Raw genomic sequence first — 23,813 nt, forward strand, 5'->3', positions numbered from 1 at the left:
GGCACTGTGGGGTACAAGCATATATAAAAAGTTCCTAAAAACAGAAAGTAAGAACATTTCATCCACACCTGCAGCCAACTGAATTCAAGCCTAGAGCTTGCAAAGGGTGTCACCCCATGGCACCATCTCTACCTTGCTACATTGACAGATACCCCAAAGACTGCCCCCAAAGAATAAAAATGCAGAAACGTAGCAGCAGCAGGTTTTTTTTTCTAGCAGTCTACAGTAAGAGTCTAATAGGCTGTCACTCCTGTAAGTGAGCTCAGATCAAATTGGGGACAAATGGATTGAGGGTAAATTTAGTGAGTGACCAAAAGCACTAACTTGACTTGGTTTTGGAATACAAATACAGCAGGCATGCTACAGGCAGCACTGGCACTTTGGTTTTATCAAATAACACCTTAGAGTTGGATCATAAAGCCTGGCCTGGGAAATACTGGGAAAACAACCATTACTGCAGCTGCAGAGCTGGTGGTAGCTGGATTCGTTCTGAAGATGATTGCATTGTGCAAATGAATTTATAGAACTAAAACCACATTCAGAAACTGTAATTGACCACGAAAACAGTTCTGCAAGTAGCAGAACTCCTGCGCTCTGCATATCTAACTCATCTTCAGAAACAGTAAAATTTCTCCTGTGCTAGGAGTTGATGGAATTATGCAAAGTTTAATTCAAAATTAAGACGTTTGCAGCAGGATTTGTTCTAACAACATGTTTCTGCCAATGGGTTAGACCACCTGTGCTGCATCAGCCAGGGAACTACAGCCACGGCACAACCCAGAGTCCACCTATTTCTCCAGGCTTTTTTACCATTGTACATTGCAGAAAGAAGCTACTGCTCATCTAAGCTATAGTATCCTCAGGTTGAAGTGAAATTCTGATTTCAAATCAGCTGGGATGACAATGAACAGTTCTCAACACAGTCTGACACACAGCTCTAGAGCTCCTGCAGATCTTGGCCTCGATTCTCACCCACAAATCAGCGGTCTCTAGACAAATTCCAGGCAGTGGTTAAGCCTCATTCACAGCAAACGAATGGAGATAAGAGATCAGCAGTAAGTCAGCTAGCAGCAGTGAGGAATTCTCTTACCTTCCATGGCATATTTCATATCCTGGGCAAAAAGGCTCCACATCACCTCCGCGCTGATCTTCCCAACAGCAAGCTCCTGAGGAAATCTGAGGGGACATTTGGGAAAGGCTTTGGTGTGTATCAGAGCAAAGGGCTCTTTATTTGTCCCTGAACTAAAAGACAAGCTGAAAAGCTTAACACTACAGATGCTTCCTTCACCCTAGATGAATGACTAGGTGAAAACTGGACTGGACTCAGTGGTATGGATTAAATAATCTAATAACAACACTGCTGTTGAGACAGGTTTTAATGCAAAAAGCCATGTCCTGGATGTCTCTTCTCAAAGAGATGCATACAATAATTCTGGGAATGTGATATCATTGCCCTTGCACCGTTTTCCCCTTTCTTCTTAGTATTTTTTTGACAGGTGAACACTACTCAGGTGTTACTGCTGTGTTAAGTCAATGATCACCTGAGCAAAATCCAGCTCTTTCAATATAATGCCCTGTCAGATATCCCCCTCTCTCCTGCCCTGTGGGACTGCTGGAGGAGTATCCACCAGTTAAATAGACCAGTTTCAGGTTCTTTTTCAATGCTGTGCCAACCCCACACAATGCAATCTCCCCGTGCTGCAATGAATGTTCCTAAACCACGGCATCAGGTGTTGTCACCACGGCATCACTGTGTGCATTAATGTGCATCCCAGAACTGCTCAACATCAGAAAAAACCAAAAGAACTCTCACCCTATTTTCAGGTGCCTCCCTGAGTTCAGGAGTGTAATAATCAGGGTGTTTGTGCTTGAACGTCATCGTAACTGAACCTTTTGAAACTCTTCCATCTCAATCAAAAAGAGTTATTTATATAGACAGAGACAGATAAGACAGAAAGACAGACAGACAAGATAAGTACATCTATAAATACACAAGTGACAGAAGAGATAGAAAGCAGTTTAACAAACAAAGCAGAGCACACAGAGGCTAGCACTGGCCGTAGAGGATTTGGAAGACTCTTACTGATTCAGGACTGGGGTATAAGAATTCTTATCCTCTTCTATGATGGACACTATCAAAGTGATGAGTTTGGGCCAGAAATCCAGGTTCCTGATACTGGGGCCCTGCTCCTCTGGAGGAAGGTCCTGATTTTTGTTCTGGGAAGGAAGCCATTGGAAAACCCGTGTAAATTTAATATTGGGAAATATAGACCAGCATACAAACTCAAAGCACTAAGCGCCTGTGGACCCCTTCTTCTGAAGAGCTTACAGTTCTTAATGTCTGCTGACAACTTGAGTGATATAATGCAAAACACAGTAAAATGCCAAACCACGTTGCTTACTGGTGGCTCCAAACCCCAGTAATCCTTGTTTCGTGCTCTACCATGCCAGGAGAAGGTCAGGCTCCAGGAGACCTGCTGACACATCATTTGCTCTACGCTTGTTCCAAACACTTGCTTTTTAGGCACCTGGGTTGATGACTATATTTGCATTGACACATAGTGTGTGCATTACCACAGAATAGCTAGTAGAACTCTCACAGATTTGAAAACAGTCTGTGTCTACGGCTACCTCCTAAGACGAGTCCAGGACACTGGGTGCTAGAAAACAAGATAAGATTTCAAAGCTTGATGTTTATCTACGCTAAACATGGTTTTTTGATCACTCTATATTTCCTCTAGTTGGCTTTTACTCAGTCAAAGCTGCATCAAACCTTTCCTTCATAAAAATCTGCTCATGAAATAAAATAGCTGAGGCAGGCAAAATGAATTGTAACAAGTGTAAAACAATTATCATCCTACATTTACTAATTAGTGCTCATTAATTGACTACAAGTTTCATGCATTCAGAAGATAACAAGTCACATGATTCTGTTTGCATTGGCTTTTTATGTCAGTATTCTTGTTATTATCTTAAGAAAATCAGGAACTTTGATTTCTCTCCGCTTATCAGCTACTCACCAGATCTGTCTGGTACTCGCGACTATACAGCTCATGACAGTTGTTGAAAATGTACTCGTAGGTGGAGTTCAGGCAAGCTTTTACACAGTCCTTCACTACCTGGCTGGCTCGGGGTGGACTCTGCAGCTCTTGGACCTGGAAAGAAGATCACAAAGAGATTCAAAGAAAGTACAGTTTGTAAATCAAACAGGGAAAGAACATGTCACTGGTTGGGGAACTACCCAGGACTCGGTGGATCTGCTTTCAGCAACCTGCGCTATCAGCAACCTGCAACAATGAAGGGGTCACTCTCCCCAAGCATAAGCCAGCAATGACAACACTTACATCCCCGCAGGATCATTTGGAGCATAAAAGAGATTCTGAAGTGCCAGGGAAGATTCTTCAGAACAAATAAAGCATGTGGTTTGATATGTGTATAATCTGAGCCAAGCTCACAAAATTTCTGCCAAATTTATAGAGTTTTTGCTACGAAGCCACCAAGTAATCTTTTCCAACGCTGTAAGAACGTGCAACAGACTAGCAGAGCATATTACATCTGATCTGGAAAGTCTTGCCAAAGACTAAACACTCACATGTCTTTAAATACAAAAATTTTCTTTAAGGACATCTTTCATCAGATGTACTGAATTTTAAAGCACACCAGAATCCTAGGGATATCCCAATCAACATACCTTCTCTTTTCATTATTTCATTGTTATGTTTAGAAAAACATTGCAGGGTTACTTTAAATAGACATTATCCTGCAAATAAAACTGTAACTGGAAACAATTTTGATAGTGTCACTACCTCTGAACTTTTCAGAGTATTTCTATAAAGCAAACTTTTTCAATACAGACATATCGTCTGATCAAACGCTTTGAAAATAATTTACCCTAGGGCTCAAGAACACAATTTTAAGTACCTCCTGAGAAAGCTCAAATCAAAGATTTGCTTTGTTTTTCATAAAATAAAAATTACTAAGATATGCTAATCTACAACATTATTTTTTTGAAAAGTTTAGAAACAAAAATCAGGAGTTAAAAATAATCTCATTATATTGCTAGAACAATAAACTTAACTACAGAATCAGCACATTAGCATCCTGGATCTCTACTGAGAGACACTATTCCATTTCAGTATCTTATCCTCCAAGAAATAAATTTTAAAATATTTACTAGATGAAACATGATGAAAAGATTGTAGTGACTGATAAATGTTCTACAATTTTATTAAGAAAAGCTTCCTAATGTTATTAACAAAACTAAATTATCGTCCTAAAACCTAAACGTTTTTCCTCTTTTTTATTTTTTAAATAATTCTGTCCCCTATTTATGACTGAAGAACCCCAGAAAAAAACCCAAAACTTTCATCTTCGTGATGCAAAATATAGTGAAATACAGACAGAATGCAGATGTTTATTACATGGGCAGCAGACTGTCTCAATTTTCCTTAAGTTTCTAAAGCACAATGACATGAAACAATGGTTTGAAAATGGGAAACCAGCTCCCGTGGCAAAAACCGCAGAAGCCCCATTCCCACACCCACCCACAACACTACCTTCATCCTGAAAAATGTGATGCTGGTCAGCAAATCCACCGTAGACTTCAAGTCCTGCAGTCGCTCACGGCTGCTGGCTGGGAAGTTATTCTGTCGACAAAAAAAGGGAAATCCTGTTGGAAAGCACAGTCAGATCCATGCAAGGCTTCAAGCGCGTGCTAAATAAGGAAAGTGTCTTGGAAACATTTCCTGCTCGAGAAGCTTGTACCAGTCAAAACAATGCTCAATAAATACGGCCTTTTTGCAGCATGGAGCTTAGATCTGTTTGCTTAATTAAACAGCTTCTCGTACCAATGCAAAGTCTGCGAGTGCCAGGAGACTGACAGCCCTAAGCAGCAGGAGATGCCTCCTCGGCTGTGGAAGGAGCCGGCAGGGAGCAATGGCCTCATCACTGGAAGCTCCGGACTCGTGCCCAAGGCTGCCTCTGCCTTTCAGTTCTCACTGCTTGGGCTTTTGGCTTCTCTTCTGAGATGCCAACTGGTGTGGTGTATAAATAACCTCTCCAGAGACATGAACAGGATGGTGAAGGGAAAAATGATCGCTGTTCCTTGTAAGAAGTCACTGCAGTCACTTGGTCCCTTGCAAAATTCGAGCTTCTGAGATATGTGTGTATCCTTTAGTGCCTCTCCCACACTAATGCAGTTACTTTACACACTCTATGCACTGCTCTGCTGTCTGTAGCCACAGCTTCCACTTGTGGGTTCCACTGAAATTAGACGTGTCATTGCCTCTGCCAGATACGATACGTCTGAGTGCATGTCTGTGTATATGTACACACATGCACGTACACGCACGTGCTAAATGCAGCAAGCTTTGCTTCTTGCAGGGGAGTATTCCTTTTCTGAACTTGGGCGCTTTGTTCTTGCCTACATCCCCGCTCTGTGTCCTTTAACATACTCATGCTCCTCAGCATGTTCTTACAGTCAAGCTGATGCGAGCAGTTTTGCTGCAAGTAGAAGAGCAATGGCGGCCTTCACTTGGGTAGTCTCTTCATATCTGTACACTCAAAAATTACCAGAAACAAAGGTAAGAAGGGAAGAGGGGAACAAGTTTTCATTTATTACTGAGGACTTGCATAAAAATACGCTGCTCTTGACAGCAATTGACTATTGCTGCAGTTCAGCTAACAACTGCAAGCAATTTAATGCTCTTTACAGTCATTTGTAGGTGCCCACTCCTAGATAACTCTCTTTTCAGAGCTAAGTTGTCCACATACACTCTCTGACACTCAGAGTACTACAAATTCAAAGTCTTCTGACTTCTGTCAGTTAAGATTTAAACACAAACCATTGGATGAATGCTGAGGACGGAGTGCGTGTTCCCGACGAGGAATAATCACCAGAAAAGGAAGATCATTACCTATACTGAAAGTCAACATCCACTACGCCTACATCAGCTAGTGACCAGCCAACAAAAAGAACAGACATGCACTTCCTCCCAAAACACTTTTTAAAATAATTATTCAGAAGGTGTCTTGGAGCTACTCTTGAAGGCTCCACCTCTCCCCTTCTCACCTGCCACTCTGCCCTGGAAGGAACACACATTGGTTTGGCACCTTCTTTTTCACAAATCCACACTGTGGATTATTTGTTAACTTACAAACAGCTTGATTAAATTAGGTGAATGGGGAGGCTTAACTGGGTAATTTAAGTTGTAAATTACCATCTCCTGTCTTGAAAGATGCAATTTTTTTTTTCTTCCAGAACTTAACCTGCCCTTCAGGAGTCTTAAAATAATTACTAAGCTGCCAAATTGCTTCAGACGTTTCTCTGAACATACTGCCAATTAGATAACATCTAAATTATTTAACCTGAAAATCTTTCCTGGTCCTTTACGTAAGATCTTACTTTTTAGTCCAAGGTGTAGGGGCATTAGCCACCACAAAGCAGGTTTTATCAAAGACAAAGCAAACAAAACAGGCAGCACCATCACCAATTCCTACTGCCACGTGTACATAATTTTTCCTCTGCTACTCACTGGATCAGTGCTCTCTTTAGACTTTTACTTACTAGCAATGTAGCTTTAGAATAGCTCTTTATACAATACTCCTTTTAACTTCTTCTCAGGCTGCCTCTTGTCCTTTTTGTCTTTCTAATGCATTTCTCTGAATTTGCTCATGCTTTGCTCCTCTCTATATTTTACTGTATTTCAGATAAATGCACTAACCAGAAGAAGATTTAACTTTAAATAAATAATCATTAAATCACAGAATGGTTTGAGTTGTAAGGGATCGTTTTCATTGCCCTCCTCTGGACCTACTGCAGCAGGTCCATATCCTTCTGCTGTGCTGAGGACCCCTGAAGTGAACACAGCACTGCAGGTGGGGTCTCACCAGGGCAGAGTAGAGGCACAGAGTCACTCCTCTTGACCTCCTGGCCATGATCCTCTTGATGCAGCCCGGTTGGCTTTTTAGGCTGCCAGCACATGTTGCCAGCTCATGCTGAGTGACTCATCAACCAGCGTAATATCAAAGTTCACATTTTGCCACTATTTTCAAATTTTTCAATGAATTAGTCACTAATTAAAATAATACAGCAAGGAATTTTTTTAAAAAAAAGGCAAGTTACATGATAAGACTACATTGATTCTGGAGTAGCAAAGAAAGAAACCAGAGGTTTTAAGAAGACAAACAGACTGATGCCAACATTTGAAACCCATCTCCTTCTAATGCACTGAAGTGGGGTGGATATCGACCTGAGAGCACATCTTACAGAACCAGAGTCAGGGACCGTGATTCCAAACGTAAAGTAAGTGATGACATGGCAGCAAGTCCTCTAAAAGACTTCTGTCTTACTAGAGGAGAACAAGTCTCTCTTTCCTTTGTAAAAGATACCTGAAATAGCTGATAAGATTAATTCAACTTAATTAATCCATTCTAACTTGCATTTCTGACAGAGTATCCGAGACAAGCACAGTTCACAATCCTTAAATTATTTTAGAAATCCCAAGGATGTTATAATGGAAAAAAAACCCCGTGCTTTAAGTCCTATCCATGAGGGAAACAAAACGGTGTATTCAAGCAACAAGCTTGTCATGACAATTCCCTAAGATACAAACGATCAAAAAGATTAGAAATCCAAACTGTGTGTTTCCCCTCTGCCCACTAGAACGTGTGAAAGGGTTCTGTTTATTCCCACTCACCCTATACATTGACAGATCAATCCGAAGTGAGTTATGAAGCTGGTCCAGAAGCTTCACAAATCGTTCTTTCTGTTGAGCAGAAAACACCAATAAACATCACATATCATCCCTGTCCAATCAACGTTCAGAGTAAGCAGCATATCAGGGAATCGGTGTCAGATCTCAGGAGAGCAGGAGGAAACAATACGTAAGCGTGGTGTTGTGGAACAGCATTTCCTTTCGATTCTTGGATTTACTCTTATACTGTAATTATTTCTGAAGTCTGTGTAACATTACAATTGTCACAAAAACACTCCATTATCACTCCAAAGTATAGGCAGAACAAAACCCCCCTCTGATTCCTAGTCTGCAATTTGCACCACACTTATATTTAAGAGCAAATATTTATTCAGAGATGAATAAAGGAACCAGCAGAAAAGGGTCTAATTCAGAGCAATGATACAGCTCCAAGATCTTATCTACTAGTTCAGTGACAAGTATGCTACTCGTGACTATCTTCTCAAGGTCAAGTCTCTCCACTGGATTCTGATTTGGCATTGTCAAAAACTCCTCATTCAATCTATAAATTCTCTGCCTGATGGAAAGCATGAGCTCTTCCAAATACTTTTGTAGCATGCTCAATTCCACCACATATTAGATGAAAAACATTTTAACCATCAGGAGGATAGACATTTTTTTTTTCCTTAAAGCAGTTGCTGTTTTTAAAAACAAAGTTCTGAAATTACTAGATTACATGGTATATTTTATCAACAGCATCACCACACAGAGTTTACTATTATTTGCTCATTCCATACCATCTGCGCTCCAGTGTAATTTGACCACGAAGAATAAACATCACAACGCATTACACTGATTAATATCTAACGTGTGTGATGATGACAATAAAACTGTGCTCTTTGTTGAGTCTAAAAGAGCTCCATCTCCCAACAGATTTAACATTCGTTAAACAAAACAAGTTATTGAAAGGCAGAAGCACTGCAGGCAAATTACAGAAGTCCAAATGTAACATCACCAAACACACAAACATACCCCAAAATTGGAGGCTGCAAAGCGATCCGAAGCAGACACATTTGTGGAGGCAGTGGTGTGCGCATAATAAGCATTGATATTGGCAAGTAAGGTGCTCATCACTGCTGGCACGCCTGGGCACATGTATTTAGAAGACAGACATGCAAAATGCCTGCAAAAGGACAGTTCTGTAAGTCATCCTGGTCTCTCTTGTGTAGCACAACTTGATCATATTCCTTTAATCACCCCCTTACTCTGGATGGCACCATGAACAGGTGAAAGTTTTGTCTTTTCCCTTTCTCTTTCTCTCACCTCCTGCATCAAGGAGCTTTTTCAGAAAGATGCCATCAAGACAACAGATATGCTCAAAACATGAGAAAACACCACAGCCCTTTTCCAGATCATAAAATAGCTTCTCAACTATTTGTTGCCAACAGCTTTTGACTTAGGGGATACCCCAGGTCCTGATGCCAGTTCCTAGAACCAAGCCTGACACAAGGAAATTTGTGTAATTTGCTGCCACGATGCAGCCACAGATTCCAAAGTGACATGAGGCAGCAGCAACTGGAAAGCATTCAAGCACAGCAAGATCACACACTAGTATTTCTGTGCTGAACTGATATGTGACTCCTCAGGGCTAACCCTTCCAGTCTGCAGGAAGCGTTCTTGCTCATTTGCATTTTCCCATTTAACTGCTCTCATTAAAGTGCACAGAAACCTCCTGCAGGAAATCTCAAAATTATGCCAAAAGCGTCCAGGCTTGTGAAATGATTAAACAATCAAAGAAAATCTGTTAGACATAAGGGAGAAAAAAATCAGACCTTTAGAGGTCTGGTATTATGAGACATGGCAGTAAAGTTCATTCCAACAGACAGGAGAGTTGGGCAATTTTTAAGCAGCCCCTTTGAAGCAGGAAACCTCACTGAGCTCCCAAAATAAACTTGGGAACTATTTTGTAAATGTAGCTTTCTCCTTAAGGGACTCATACAATCTTTGAATAGTTTGGGCTGGAAGGGACCTTTAAAAGGCATCTAGTCCAATCCCCTTGCAGTGAGCAGGGACATCTTCAACTAGACAAGGTTGCTCAGAGCCCCACTGAGCCTGACCTTGAAGGTCTCCAGGGATGAGTCCTTCACCACCAACCTGGGCAAACTTTTTCAGTGTTTCACCACCCTCGCTGTAAAAAATTTCTTCCTTATATCTAGTCTGAATTTACTTCCCTTTAGTTTAAAACAATTACTCCTTGTCCTATCACTACAGGCCTCGCTAAAAATTTCTTTCCATCTTTCTTATGGCCCTCCTTGTACTTGAAAGCTGTATTTGAAAGCTGCTATAAGGTCTCCCTGGAACCTTCTCTTCTCTAGGCAGAAGCATCCCTACTCTCTCATCCTTTCTCCTCGGGAGAGGTGTTACATCCCTCCTGAGGGATGCTCCTGAGGTGTTCCATCCCTCTGACTCATCATGGACATTAGTTTCTATGCTAGTTAACCTACAAATGTTTATAACCAAAAGAGCTTCAGTGAGAAAACCACAGGAATTCCTAAGTCAGTATTTCAGACAAAAATAATACTGATGCCAGAATGCTAACTTTCTTGCTCTATCACACCTACATACCAATTGGTCATTCAGGCATGTGATAAATAAAGATAGACCCATAAAAAAGACTTTGTTTAACTTGAAGAAGAGAAGGCCTGAGGAGTGCAGATCTAGTTAATGACGTAGCAGAGACAGGAGGGTGAGAAGACTGAGCCAGGCCAGAGTCCTTTTAAAGAGAAGGCTAAAAGATAAGCAGCAATACACAATAGTTACAGCAGTGAATTCAAAGCAGGATTTTCCAATTTAGATTCCAACCAGGGATTTCTTCCCCAGAGTAATACAGCCTCAGGAGAGGAGACTAGAGAGGTGGTGAATCTCCATCCTTAGAAATTTTCAACGAACTTGAAGAGGCCCTGATTCGTCCAGTCCAACTTCCAAGTTAGCCCTCATAACTCTAGTCCTTGGAACTAGATCTCTGGAGGTACCATCCAATTCTTTTGTGCTTTGGCTTAAATCAAGAGGCAGAAAAGGTGCTTACAAGGTGACGTAAGTACAGATCATAACTCATCCAAGGACTCAGACCCAATGCTTTCAGCTTCCAACATGAAAAAGTTCACTTTTCTCTGCTGTATTTAATATTACATTTAAAATAAGACATGAGCTAAATATAGCACTACTAGTCTGTAGGAGGAAGAATGGCTAACTCCAAATCTAAGTAAAAGTTTAGTGACATGGAAAACGCTCTTTGAAGATCAAGAACTGCATCAGCCTAGCTCTGAAGTGGACAAATCAGTGGCTCCGTTACTCAAACTTCCTATAAATGCCTCCAGCAGCACCTGGGAAATTAGTGACTTCAAAGGACTGTAACAATTGTCACAAGAGACAATTACAATAAACACTTCCACAAAACCTTATCCCTTCTTGCATCATCAGAAATCTATAGTGGGCAACATCTTATTAACAGAAGAGTGCTCAAATAGAGATTTCAGAATCTTAGACCAGGAATGGCTCATCAGTAGCAAAATAGAGTCATCCACACTACCGAAGCTGGTGTAATTCCTTAGAATTATTTTCAAGGATGCTCACACAAACGATTCAGGTAGATGCTTAATTCCAACACTTCATGAGACAAATTTCCAGACTTTGAGGAAACTAGTAATTCAGATTCAGTCTTTTCCCTCACAGTAAACCCTGAAAGGCAACAAGTTGTCACTGTCAAGCCTTTCATTACCACCATATTTTCATTTTCTAAATATTAACACTCACATCAATTAGTTACATGGATTATCTGCACTAAAGACCACACAAAATGCATCTTACGTCATGGCCTGGTATATTGATTCAATGCCGTAACGCATTGCAAATTCATCCACGATCTCTTGAGCTGTCTCATCAAAATACACCTTCCAGGCATCATCTCCTTTGGCATCAGGGATCTTCACCACCCCATTCCCTTGCACATCTGTGAGATGGTGAAAGAGGTTCTGAAATACAAAACAGGAATGAAATTGTATGTGAGGCTGCTGAAGCCTTCAAGTGAGTTTCATGAAGAGTTTGGAGCTGCTGAGAAGGGAATAACACAAATTTCTTTGCTTTCCTCCCTCTTTCTTTCCCCTCATCCACTATATATTTTTCTGCTTTTACCTTTTTTTTTTCCTCAAGTGTCCTAACCGAATCTTTTGCATGCATGTCTACAATTTACCCAGCAGGCATTGTGAAGGATGCAGAGGAGTGCTTCAGTGCAGTGAAACCACAGACTAATTAGTTTCCTGAAATCTACACATTTCTGTACTCAGAATGAAATGCCTTAATATGGACAAGCTATTTAAACTACTTGACGTAACAGCTCTGTAATTATTAATATACAGCGGAACAGTCCAAACAGGTTTGTTTGTTCGCTGAAAAGGACAGCCTTAAGATCACCCTTAACAACTAGACACTTGCATTATTATTCAGCATAACCTTTCACTTTATCTAATACTGCAAAGGCTTTCAGCTATCATTGCTGTGCAGAAATTGCACATTCAGTTCAGTGGGTTTCTCAGTAATCCTCAAACTCAAGTCACAGATTCATCAGCCTTTCAGATAGCTGGCTCCCCATGGTAAAGGACGCAGAAGTCTAATGATCTCATTAGAGGCTAGAGGACTCTGTTTTACCCAACTATTTCTCCTGATTAAATTACTCTAGCTGTAAATCAGCTTCATTTTATGATACACAAATGAAAGAAGGTGGCACTTAAAAGGAGACGTATTTGCAAAAAAAGAAGGGCAGCAAGTGATCATGCATGTTCAGAAGGAAAAAGGAAACCAGCTTACCAAATAGATGCTATCACTGAATTAAAACACAATAAACATGCATTGAAGGACACAATAAAGCCTACTGATGTTTTTCTAAGCCTCACATCTGTCTGTTTCCTAGTAAGACCAGAAAACACTACAGGGCTCATCATCTAGCCCAACGCCTGGATAAATACATTGGTCTCATAGCCGAACATTCCTCTGTGGCACATCTGTCCTTTTTTTTTCTAATCTGAACTTGCATAAACCTCACCGGACCTCACGATTTTCTTGTCTGTCAGCAGAAAGGGGCTCTGACTACTCTTCCTTATTCAGGCACTTTGAGGCTGAACATCCCACCTGTCTTCTCTTTAATGGATAGATTGGGAACCATGCATGTCTCAGAGAGAGGGTTTTCCCGTTAGCCCTTGCAGCAGTGCAGCAGCACAGAATTTATACCACCAAAATCTGCATCGCCCAACAGCCAGAGTCAAAGCCTTTCCCAGATCACGATTGGCTCATAAAGCACTTTAGCATGCCCTCTCTAAAGATTGGTATACATGGAGTACATACTGAAAATATCATTCAAGGAAATTCAGAGGTTCCTCCACATTAAACTCATAGAGGCCTCTGAATTGGACCAATGGCTGACCTCTGCCTGACAGCAGTACAGCTGTGACAGTGGGACAGATTGAGCCAGTCTGTCTCCAGCACAGGTGAGACAGTCTAAAGCCTTCTTTGCCTCCCTGCAGACTGTGGGTCTGACGATTCACTGTTTTCAGGCCTGTAGTGCAGGGAAGAGAAAGCTCATCTAGGCCACAAGGAACACATCAAGGTAAAAAAGGCCAGAAAGTTGCTTCTTCAGGAGACAGACGGAATATGGTGATGACTGAGCTGAACCCTCTTCTTACCTCATGAAGGCAAGTGTACTGAATGTGATATGGAGCCACCTTCTCCTCGCCTTTGATCTCCACACTGATTTGCAGGCGAATAGCCCCAGACACTGCAGACTTATCTGTTCGCTTTTCTAGAAGGAAAAATCATCCACAGTTATATGCATTGTTCATGTTCAGAGCAGACCCACCTTGGGGTGACAACACTGGGAAACAAACTGCTGGAAGTACAGGTTGAGCTTGTGGTTGGAGTCACCAGGGAGAACACTTTTGGCTTTTCTTTCAAAACACTGAATGCTAAGTAGACATTAGCAAAACAACTGCCATGATATACACTCAATATGACACAGCTAGCTAGAACTAGGTATGTTTCTAGATTGAAGACAGTCCTTCTGGCAGCAAAAGTGCTATAGGGTCCTGGATTCAGTCAGCTGAACTAGAACCACCACAGACAGATCCCCTTTCTGACAACATGGCTGACTGATGTGGAATTTGTTCCTGACTTCATTATAGTGTTGAGCTCTTGGAAATTGCTGGCTGTCCCTATCAAGAATGTCTCTGAATTCTGCACTCACAGGACTTATAGACTGTTAAAACGGCACAAAAAAGGGCACAGGACAGAAAATGTAACTTGAGCACAGGTGGAAACCAACCCTGTTCCAAGCATTTTACCACTGTACTTTTCAACGCCTGACAGGGAAAACTCACCACCCTTGCTCCCTTTTAACTCAGATCAAAGCCTTATAGCTTCTCTGTAGTACCATCACATGCACATTGAAATAATGTGAGCTTCATTTTTTAATTTTCTTGCAAATCATCCAAATACATGCAAGTGCTCTCAAACATTGCCAAACATTGCTCTGCTCACCAAGGTTGTACCACACATCCATTTCTCCGCTCAGCGTACGGACTTCAATGATTGTCTGCCCCAGGAAATCATCTGACTCGCGTTTCAGTCTCTGTTTGACACGAGACTTGATGTCATCGTCTTCATCCCATACTCGCACCTTGATCCGGTCAGAAGAATTATGGCACTCACTGCAAACCAGACAAATGTAATGTTGAAGAATTTATAATGCAGCCAACATTTATACATTATGTGCTTTATACTCCTTTTGACTCACTTGTCCACCAGTAGAGGGATACATAAACAAAATACAAAAAATAGGCATTTATTTACAAGTGGAGCCTCTGACAGGAACTACACAACAACTTCCCAGTGTGGTCTAAATGTTCCTGTGACATGGCAGATTCCTCACTTCAGTGTCACGCTGAAGGAGTGCCCTGCCCTGACCAAAATAACCAACTTCAGACTTGCTAAAAGTGGCTGCGACTTTCCAGCTCATCCTTACTCTCAGTAACAGCTCCCTGAACTTGAGAATTCTCTTCACTATTGTTTCTTTTGTTGTGAAGTCCACAGAAGCCCTCTGATAACTAAAGTCAGCAAAAACACACCAAAAACGGAGACGAACATCTCAATGGTTTCTGATAGCTTCACATCAAAGGTCTTCTGTTCAGCTGTACATGTTCAAGGTTACTTGTGTTTATGCACATGCAGAATCTAGGACTGCACAGTCAAGGCCTGTGACAAACACCCTTCTGTGCTGTTTTCAAATAAAAAATACCTCAGGTGGAGGTAGCTCTCTTACTTCAAGATAGTGACAAAGCAGTAGTGCAGTAATATACAATACTTTACAATGAGATGACATAAACACTGCCTGTTGTCTGGAAGGAAAGGGTGGGATACAGTAGTTACAGAGTTGGTATTTAATTACTAGAATTGATTCTGCCTACTATTCACAGCTCAGACCGATACTTTGTGTACTGGGAAGAGGATTAAAAACTTTTCCATTGAAGAACTCAGCAGTTTTCTCGTTGCTGTATCAGCATCCTCCAGCTTAATCTACAGGCCAAATTTGCAGCCTCCCCTTTTTTCAGGTGTTAAGATACCTTCTGAAGATCCAGACAGGCTCCTCGATGTCAGAAGTGGGTAGAAAAACCTTATCGTAAGAGCTCTGCTCATTTACTTGGCATACAATACAATAAAGCAATTTCAGTGCTCATATGAGACCATGACAAGGATGATTACTCACCACAATCACTACAAATGTCTGCCCTCAAGGAAATAAAACCTATGAAAACAGGTAACTTCTTCTGAAGGTCTGTTTTCCAGCCTTTTTAACATTAACATCCTGCATCTGTTGCTAAGCAACAGGGAGAAGGAAGAAATGGGTCAGAAGAGATCTGCAAGCCCAGTCAATAAAATGTGGCAGTGACTGCTATTTGCATGCTCTCTACCAAGAAATCATTCGGGCTCCTATGGCCACCATTGTGATTCAGAACTGCTTAACAGACAGCCATGTAGCTCCTACTGATTTTTCCACTACAGAGGAATAGCTGGGAATTACACAGAGAAAGTTAGAGGCAATCCCACGCAGTTTTCACAACAGCCAGAGAGCATTGCAGCTCCCTGCCTTTGCTGTGCAATCAAAACTGTATTTAGAGTTCAGAAGAAAGAAGGTTCAATGTTTCTCTCCTGCTTTATTCTCGCCTTCCTCTTCCTCTACTTCAAGGATGTCTTCCTTTAACAAATCATTCAGCAAGCATGCACAAGCAGAAAACAGTTGGACGGCTGCACTTTGTAGCTCTCAAATTCATCTGAGTACACTGCCATATCCACCAGCAACATAGCAAAAGAAATCCTATGTTCCTGACACAGTCCATTAATGTGCATCCTGGCAGTACCGAAGTGGCTCAGTGTTCAGAAGTGCATGGGTGCCTAAAAACACAGATTGGTGCACAGTGCCATTTACAAAGCACCTGGAACTGAGCTCCTGACTTCTTCAGACCTCACCTTCTGGCACACCAGTTCCCCGTTAGGACTGCTTTTATCTTGTTTCTTTGCTACCAATGGTCAGAAATCTGCTCTTCCCTTTTGAAAAATACTCACTTTCTAGACCTAAAGTGGCCTTAGGCAGCCCCACATGTATCACCCATGCTCCTGGAGTCACTGGAGTCACATCCTTCACCCAGCCACAGCAGTGTAACTCACTGATAAGTGCTACAGGAAACTTTCCAGTAGTATTTTCTGAGCTACTTCAGCTTCTATTTTACATCACTTTGCCATGTTTAAGAGACCATTCAATTCCTTATGCTGCTCCCATGCCAGATACTGAGCCTTCTCCCTTGCTTACAGCAGCTGAAAGCCTTGGGCTGGTGGGCTCACCCATAAAACACCATCTCAGTCTGCAGCAAGCACAGTCCTTACATTTGGTGGAGCAAGACCACTATGCCAACACCAGCTCACCTTCCAAAGAACATCCCAAAAACAGAACTATGAATACTGGAGGACTTGGGCTTCTTGACTGGTAACAGGCTTTCTAACTAACGAGAAACAGCTTCCAATTTGTGACAGCATCATGACTCCGTCTGACTGTGGCTAACAAGCTCTGCTGCTGGAAACTTTCCCTTTCATTAATACAGGAGCTGGCACATTTCTAAAGATGTCTGCCCCACTTCTTGCTATATTTTTGTGAAGTTTGATTTCACTGTGTTCCCACATACGTCCATCCAGTCTTCCACAGCTGAGCTCCCACAGCTTTGACACAGACAGAAGAAATGCTCTGTGACCTCACTACAAGGGAAAAAACTACAGAACATTTCCAGGTCTATTTCAGATTGTCAGAGACTGGAAACCTGGTTCCCTTTGTACATAGCTCAGAAAACGTCTTTTTCTTTTCTAATCATATTGTCCTGATGTTTGCAGTCATGTCGTTTTTATGAAGAACTTACTTTTGTACTTCAAGACACCAAATAAAGTAACATTTTCAAGAATTAGCACACTAAATCTTGAAGAAAATTTTTTTTTAAAAAAAAGTTGATTTTTTCCATGAAGTTTTCTCTACCTAAAGTGGTTGTAGGTGCGGCACAAGCAGCTGAGCGTAGTTCTGCTGACTTGCTTCTCTATCCCACGCCTTGCCTCCACGTCTTCTGCCATGTTCCCCTTTGGCCTCACCCAACCCCAAACCACCAGCTCCCCACACACATCCTCTGCACTGTCAATACTCTGGCCTCTTCCCATGCACCGCTAACAACTGGGCTGAGAGGAAGCACGCGAGCACATGAAGCTGTAGTTAATTCTGTTCTGCACACACAGTGGCATGCCCACACACACGCTAATTGGTATATTGGTGGCTAAACAGAACAGGGAACTGCTGAATTTACACTACAGTGCCTCCCACAATGAATTTGGCAATTCATTTCCTTATAATTCAGCCTCAACTTCCACAAAGATTTGAAGAAAGTGATTCTTAGTTCTGAGACCTCTGCTCATCTGCAGAGTTCGGCCCATATTGGTTCAGATGACATCAGGGGACTGGGAGGGAATATTGTGTGTGTCTTGTCTCTTCTAGAAAGTGGAGAGAAAGAAAAAGAAGTGTCTAAAAATGACCAGAACAACACTTTTGAGCTAATGATTCACACATTGAAGCAAAAACAAAGTGACGTTTGGCTGAATTTGCTAATAATTTGCTGCTTGTGCTAACAACATTTGAAGAACTGTTAATCTCCACAGGAATACCAAAGTCAGATCCATAAACCCTGTTAAGACATAGCAATACTTACACTTTGCAAAAGTTCTGCCATAAGAGAATGAAAAGTATACCCATAAGACCATGTGTCCAGCAGTTCACACAATGATCTTTACCCACAGTACAAATCCTAGGTTTAAACCATAGTGAGTGCCAGATTGAAAACCTATGAACTCCTGACACTATTAGCTCACGCTGGTGAGCCTACACTCATGAAGAAAAAACAAGAGTCTAGTAAACAAATATAAGGGTGAAGGTGTATCACATTTGCAGGGACATTTCTTCACAACCTATTGGATGTCCTGCAGGAAAGCAGCTCCATGGAGAAAGACCTTGGACTCCTAGCGGACAGTAAGTTGTCCTTGGGACAGCAATGTGCCCTTGTGGCCAGGAGGGCCAGTGGGATCCTGGGGTGCATTAAGAAAAGTGTGTCCAGCAGCTCGAGGGAGGTTCTTCTTCCCCTCTGCTCTGCCCTGGTGAGACCACACCTGGAATCCTGTGTCCAGTTTTGGGCTCCCCAGTTCAAGAGAGACAGGGACCTACTGGAGAGAGTCCAAGTGAGAGCTACAAGGATGATTTATGAACTTGAACATCTCTTCTGTGAAGAGAGATTGAGAGAACTGGAGCTGTTCAGCCTTGAAAGGAGATGGTTAAGAGGGGACTTTATTAATGTGTATATATATCTGAGGGGTGGGTGTCAGGAGGAAGGGGACAATCTCTTCTAAGTTCCACCTCAACATGAGGAGAAACTTCTTTACTGTGAGGGTGCTGGAGCCCTGGCACAGGCTGCCCAGAGAGGTTGTGGAGTCTCCTTCTCTGGAGACTTTCAAAACCCACCTGGATGCGGTCATGTGTGGCTCCCCTAGGGGATCCTGCTCTCGCAGGGGGGTTGGACTAGATGATCTTTCCAGGTCACTTCCAACCCCTAACATTCTATGATTCAACATGTCAGTCCTGCAGGACTCACAAAGCCCTCGGTTTCATGCCACTTATGCTAGAGTGAGACCTACACTGTGCATCTCTAAAATGCGCTGCACAGACTAGAGAGGTGGGAAGCCAACACGACCCTATCACTCTACACACCCATTTTGCATAAAGATATTTCTTTAAATTACACCATTTTCTTGTATTTTCTGCCTGAAAAACACAAAAGTCCAGAAGGCCAAAATGCAGTCAGGACTCCACTGTGCTTGGCAGCTCCCAGAGCAGAAGACAGCTGGTAGAGGAAGAAACTAAGTGCAGAGCTGCTTGCAGAAACAATCGATGAGAGTGCAGCGGATGAAAAATGCAAAGGAGAGAACAGATTAACAAGACTTTATAACCTGTGATCACTTTAGGAAGAAAGTTTGCTTCTGAGGAGCAAAGCTTAAAAGGAAAAAAAAACAACCAAAAAAAACCGCACATAAAACCCAAAACCAACGTGATGTTCTGGAAAATGAGAAGGGAATGAGTAGTTGTAGCAATCAGTATGAGAAAGTCCAGTAAAATGTTATAACAATATACACAGAGGGAGCACAAAAAAAGTTGTCTATGGTGAACGGTCTGGCTGAAAGAGCAGGAAGATTTGGATACGGTTTTAATGAAGTGTCTTCACAGGGCAGGGTCCAACTGGCAGCTCTGTTGTGGTAAACCTCAATGGAAAAGGAAGGCAGAAAACTTCTCAAGACAGGTTAATTTTTAAACAATGCCAAGTCTCCTCTGTTAGAGAGAAAAAAAGACTCTGGAGAAAACACCAAAGGCAAAAGCAGAGTGCTAAAAGAACAAAGCTAAAATCCTTAGTAGCTCAGAAGTTAAGCATGACAGCAAAGTAATATGCCCTGAGATGCAGCTGCTGCTGTCTAAGAACAAAGAAATGAGTTTTCCGTTCTTCCTCTCTTTTCTTCAAGCTCTTTTCTTAAGGGAACAAGTACAATCATTTCACTGTTACCAAACACTACAACACCGACTGACAAATTAATGGTGTGGCTCTCCTAACTACAAAGAGCAGATGAAGCGACTCTGAGCATTACATCCTCAGCTACATTAACTCAGCTTCCCAACAGGCACGTGCCATGAGCCATCACCTCTCTATTCAGACTTGAGCTTCACATTGGTAACTGAGCAGGGAAACAAAAAGCGGAATTCTATCAGAGTGCCAGTTTCAGCATCTGCGGTACCTGGAGAATAAAGCAACCAAGACAAACTGAATGGCTCTTGCCACATGGTGAGGAGACGCTGAGGGTGGAGGTACAGTGATACTTATAAACACAGTGGTCTCAGAAGGAGAAGCCTAAAACACAGCTCTGGAACAGCTATGTATAAAAACAGAAGTAACTGAAAGATGCTGAGCTTGATAACAGACTCAGCAGCTGAAAGGAAAATGGTGGAACTGAATAGAGAAGCTTTTCGGTGACAACCCAGTGGTCAGCACCATTCCCAAAGGATTAACAGGTACGTATATCATGTGGGGTTCTGTACATCCTAGTAAAATATTGATTATTTGCTAGGAGGTACTGCATTTATTTTAACTCAGTTACTCTTCTGCAGTGAGAGATAATAAACATGTCTCCTGCAAAACTGTTCACTGACAACATAATCTGTTCCAGGCAACAATTTCACATTTGCCATTCAAAGCTTTGGACACAGCTGTACTCAGACCATACAACTTCAGGGGGATATTACTGTAAAATAAATGAGTCAGTTTGTGCCCAAGCCAAGGAAAACAGTAACACCCTGTTCGAACGCAGAAACTTCTAGAGCTCGCAGTCATTAAAGACTAGGGTGCTTCCTGGATAAAAGGTACAGACTAGCAGCCTCCAAATGAGCCCAGAGCTCTCCCTTTAAAACAGAAACTCTGTCCTGCGGCAAAGCTTATTCTCCTAAACACTGTCTGCTATTGTAACCCATTCAAATGGACACTCAGCATCAGCCTTTACAGAAAAAGATTCCTGAAGCCTGTGTTTTCCACTGACACTCTGAAACACGTGTAAATGGGTAAGTAGTGCCCTGTTCTAATTGCACTGAATAGCACAAGAATACTTTCCCGCTAACTTGCTATGAAAGCTCCTACATTCCAACAAGTTTTGTGAAAAAATTACAACTAGATGGAGATGAGAAACCCAAAACAGCTGCCACCCCTGCGAACTCCGCAGTCACCTCGCTCTCACACACCAACCAATACAGAGGACTCAGAACCAGCTGTCAACAGGACATGTGCTGCCTTCTGTCCAGCCAGAGTTAAGGGCACGGGAAGAGAGCTGAGGGAAGAGAGGAGAAATGTACACGCCAAATGAAGGAGGCTACATCTAAGCCTGCTCATCGTAAGTAGAGGAAAGGGATCAGGTATTGCAGAAGGGGAATGGTATGTAAAGTCAAGGGAAGTACGGCTGCCTCAGGGCATGCTCACAGAATTGCTGCAATGGCTGGAGTTCCTTATCAAGCTTCATCCTGCCAAGCATCACATATGCAAAGTCTCTACATCAAGCCCGCAAAAGTCTGAACTGAGCAGAAAGATCAACCCCCTACATTTTCATAGGTCTTCAATCCCTAGTGAAAGATAAAAGAGAAAAATCCCTCTATAACAACATTTTTCCTAAAGCAAAAGACATAAATATACTGAGAGATAATTTTCAGAAAGAAACAGGACCTGCAAATCACTTGTTCACACAACACGAATATGATCCAAGAAGTGGTCTAATCTAAGCAGATGCCTACAGCGACACAGGCTAGTAGTGACCTAAATAGCACTCACAATGGAAACCCAAAGTGTCTTCTTCCTTGTCTTTTCTAAAATACAGTTCTAAATCTAGCCTTCTGAATTGGGTCAAGCCTACCACAATGTGTTTTTTGAAAATATACAGAAAAGTAACAAAGTCCTATTTAAGGAGAGGCATTTAAGTTAATATACTTCTCCATCCATCACCATAAACAAGCACAGAAAAAACTATTTGAAATAGGCTACCGCAGCTTTAAAAAATTAAAAACTTGTTTAAGCTGCTTTTAACAAACTTTATTGAGTCTGTAGAGAGCATAATACCACTCAGCTGCACAGTCTGCCTCAGTTCATGCCATGGATTACAATAACAACACCATAATTATAATGACCGATGCACATAGATTTCTGGCTCTATATCCAGCCTTTGAAAAGACACTGGAATTGTGACTGTATACAAGACACTGGGCACTTAATGAACACCAGTTAAAAACAAGCCTGTCTAGCAAGTCAAACACAAAAGGAACAGCAATTGCTGACATATATATCAGCTACTGACCTGACCTCTCCCTATTCACATATCTTGTGCTTTGCACACCAAACTTTCCATGTGTCTACTGCAAGATAGGCTTTTAAGAGCTACCAGCACACCTTTATCTCACTATAACAAAATCGTTCGAAGAAACAAACACACTCCCTCCAACCACTTAAATTTGACAATCTCTTGATTGCCCTGACAATCTCTTCTAGAAAAGCTTGGTATGTAATGGGTATTTTTGGTCTGCATATGTTGATTTAAATTTCCATTTGATTATGGGGTAGAAAATTTCAGAAATTTTAAGAGCTGTAAGCTGACAAAAGATCCATAAATGCAAAAAAGGAAGATGGGCATATCAAAGACCAGTGCTGCACTCACTTCTAAATGATTCTCTCCTCATCCAGCATAAGGTGAGCTTTGACAGCTACTAATGAAACAATACATTGATCCAGTACAGAATACTCTCCTGCCATTGATCTGGACACTGTGCACATTTCCTTCATCTCCTCCTGCTATTTCAAGGCAATTAAAACAACCACATAGACAGGGCAAGATAGAAAGAACTACCAACTCTAATGCCCAACAGCATATTATCTGCTGAATCACAGATATGGCGATAAAATCTAAACAGTGGCACTGTTAAAACTGTGACATTTATCACGCTGCGCTATCTATCTTTAAACACGGTATTTGTTGAAGGTCCTAGAATTAGAAGGGAACACGCTGCAAATACCATGGCAACTACTTCGCATGGTAAATCAAGGTCCTTAAGGCTCCCACACAGACTTACTGCTATTGTGACTAGAGTTACCCAAATGGCACCTAAGCATACTTACAACATACCAAGCAGTAATGTTACCTTGGATTAAACCAAGAATAAAAAAAGTCAAGGGCTTACTTGCTCAAAATAGCATCAAGATCTTTCTGACGTTAATGAGTAGCTCTAAAACTACTTCAAAAATAATTTTGTTTGTACTGTACACTGTCAAGACAAAGCTGGGCTGACATAAGCCTGATTTTAAAACACAAACAAATTTCAATTTGCAGAGAGAGCTCCCCACAAGCAGTTTAGGAAAAAACAGGGAAGAAAAAAAGAAAGAGAGAGAAGGTACAAGGGAAAAGCTTACACATTAAAGGAAATAAAGATCTTTGAAGTGAAAGGAGATCCTTTTCAGAAAAAAACTTGCTTGCTGGATTTCCCAGAATCACAGAATGTCAGGGGTTGGAAAGGACCTCAAAAGACAATTTAGTCCAGCTCCCCCGCCAGAGCAGGATCACCTACAGCAGGTCACACAGGAACACGTCCAGGTGGGTTTTGAAAGTCTCCAGAGAAGGAGACTCCATACCCTCCCTGGGCAGCCTGTGCCAGGGCTCTGTCACCCTCACAGGGAAAAAGCTTCTCCTAATATTTCTGTGGAATCTCCTTTGCTCCAGCTTGTACCCATTGCCCCTTGTCCTGTCACTGGACATCACTGAGAAGAGTCTGGCTCCGTCCTCCTTACACTCATCCGTTATATATTTACAAACATTAATGAGGTCACCCCTCAGCCTCCTCTTCTCCAGATTTCATGTCATCATTTTGTA

At 41.8% G+C, this 23,813-nt stretch overlaps 1 protein-coding gene across 1 annotated transcript in view; it reads right to left on the reverse strand.

The window, feature by feature from the left end:
• LOC104276754 (protein unc-13 homolog B) overlaps positions 1–23,813 on the reverse strand; it is an 85,574-nt gene that overhangs the window by 48,203 nt on the left and 13,558 nt on the right. The window contains exons 7-15 of the mRNA XM_009873182.1: positions 14,280–14,449; positions 13,430–13,545; positions 11,562–11,725; positions 8,727–8,877; positions 7,698–7,766; positions 4,557–4,646; positions 3,021–3,155; positions 2,084–2,205; positions 1,091–1,176 (exon numbers count right to left, since the gene is read on the reverse strand). Of these exons, the coding sequence (XP_009871484.1) occupies positions 1,091–1,176; positions 2,084–2,205; positions 3,021–3,155; positions 4,557–4,646; positions 7,698–7,766; positions 8,727–8,877; positions 11,562–11,725; positions 13,430–13,545; positions 14,280–14,449 (1,103 nt within the window). The remainder of the gene's footprint in view (positions 1–1,090; positions 1,177–2,083; positions 2,206–3,020; positions 3,156–4,556; positions 4,647–7,697; positions 7,767–8,726; positions 8,878–11,561; positions 11,726–13,429; positions 13,546–14,279; positions 14,450–23,813) is intronic.

The sequence above is a fragment of the Apaloderma vittatum genome, unplaced genomic scaffold (genome assembly GCF_000703405.1).
Source record: "Apaloderma vittatum isolate BGI_N311 unplaced genomic scaffold, ASM70340v1 scaffold3480, whole genome shotgun sequence".
In the NCBI taxonomy this organism is placed as follows: Eukaryota; Metazoa; Chordata; class Aves; order Trogoniformes; family Trogonidae; genus Apaloderma; species Apaloderma vittatum.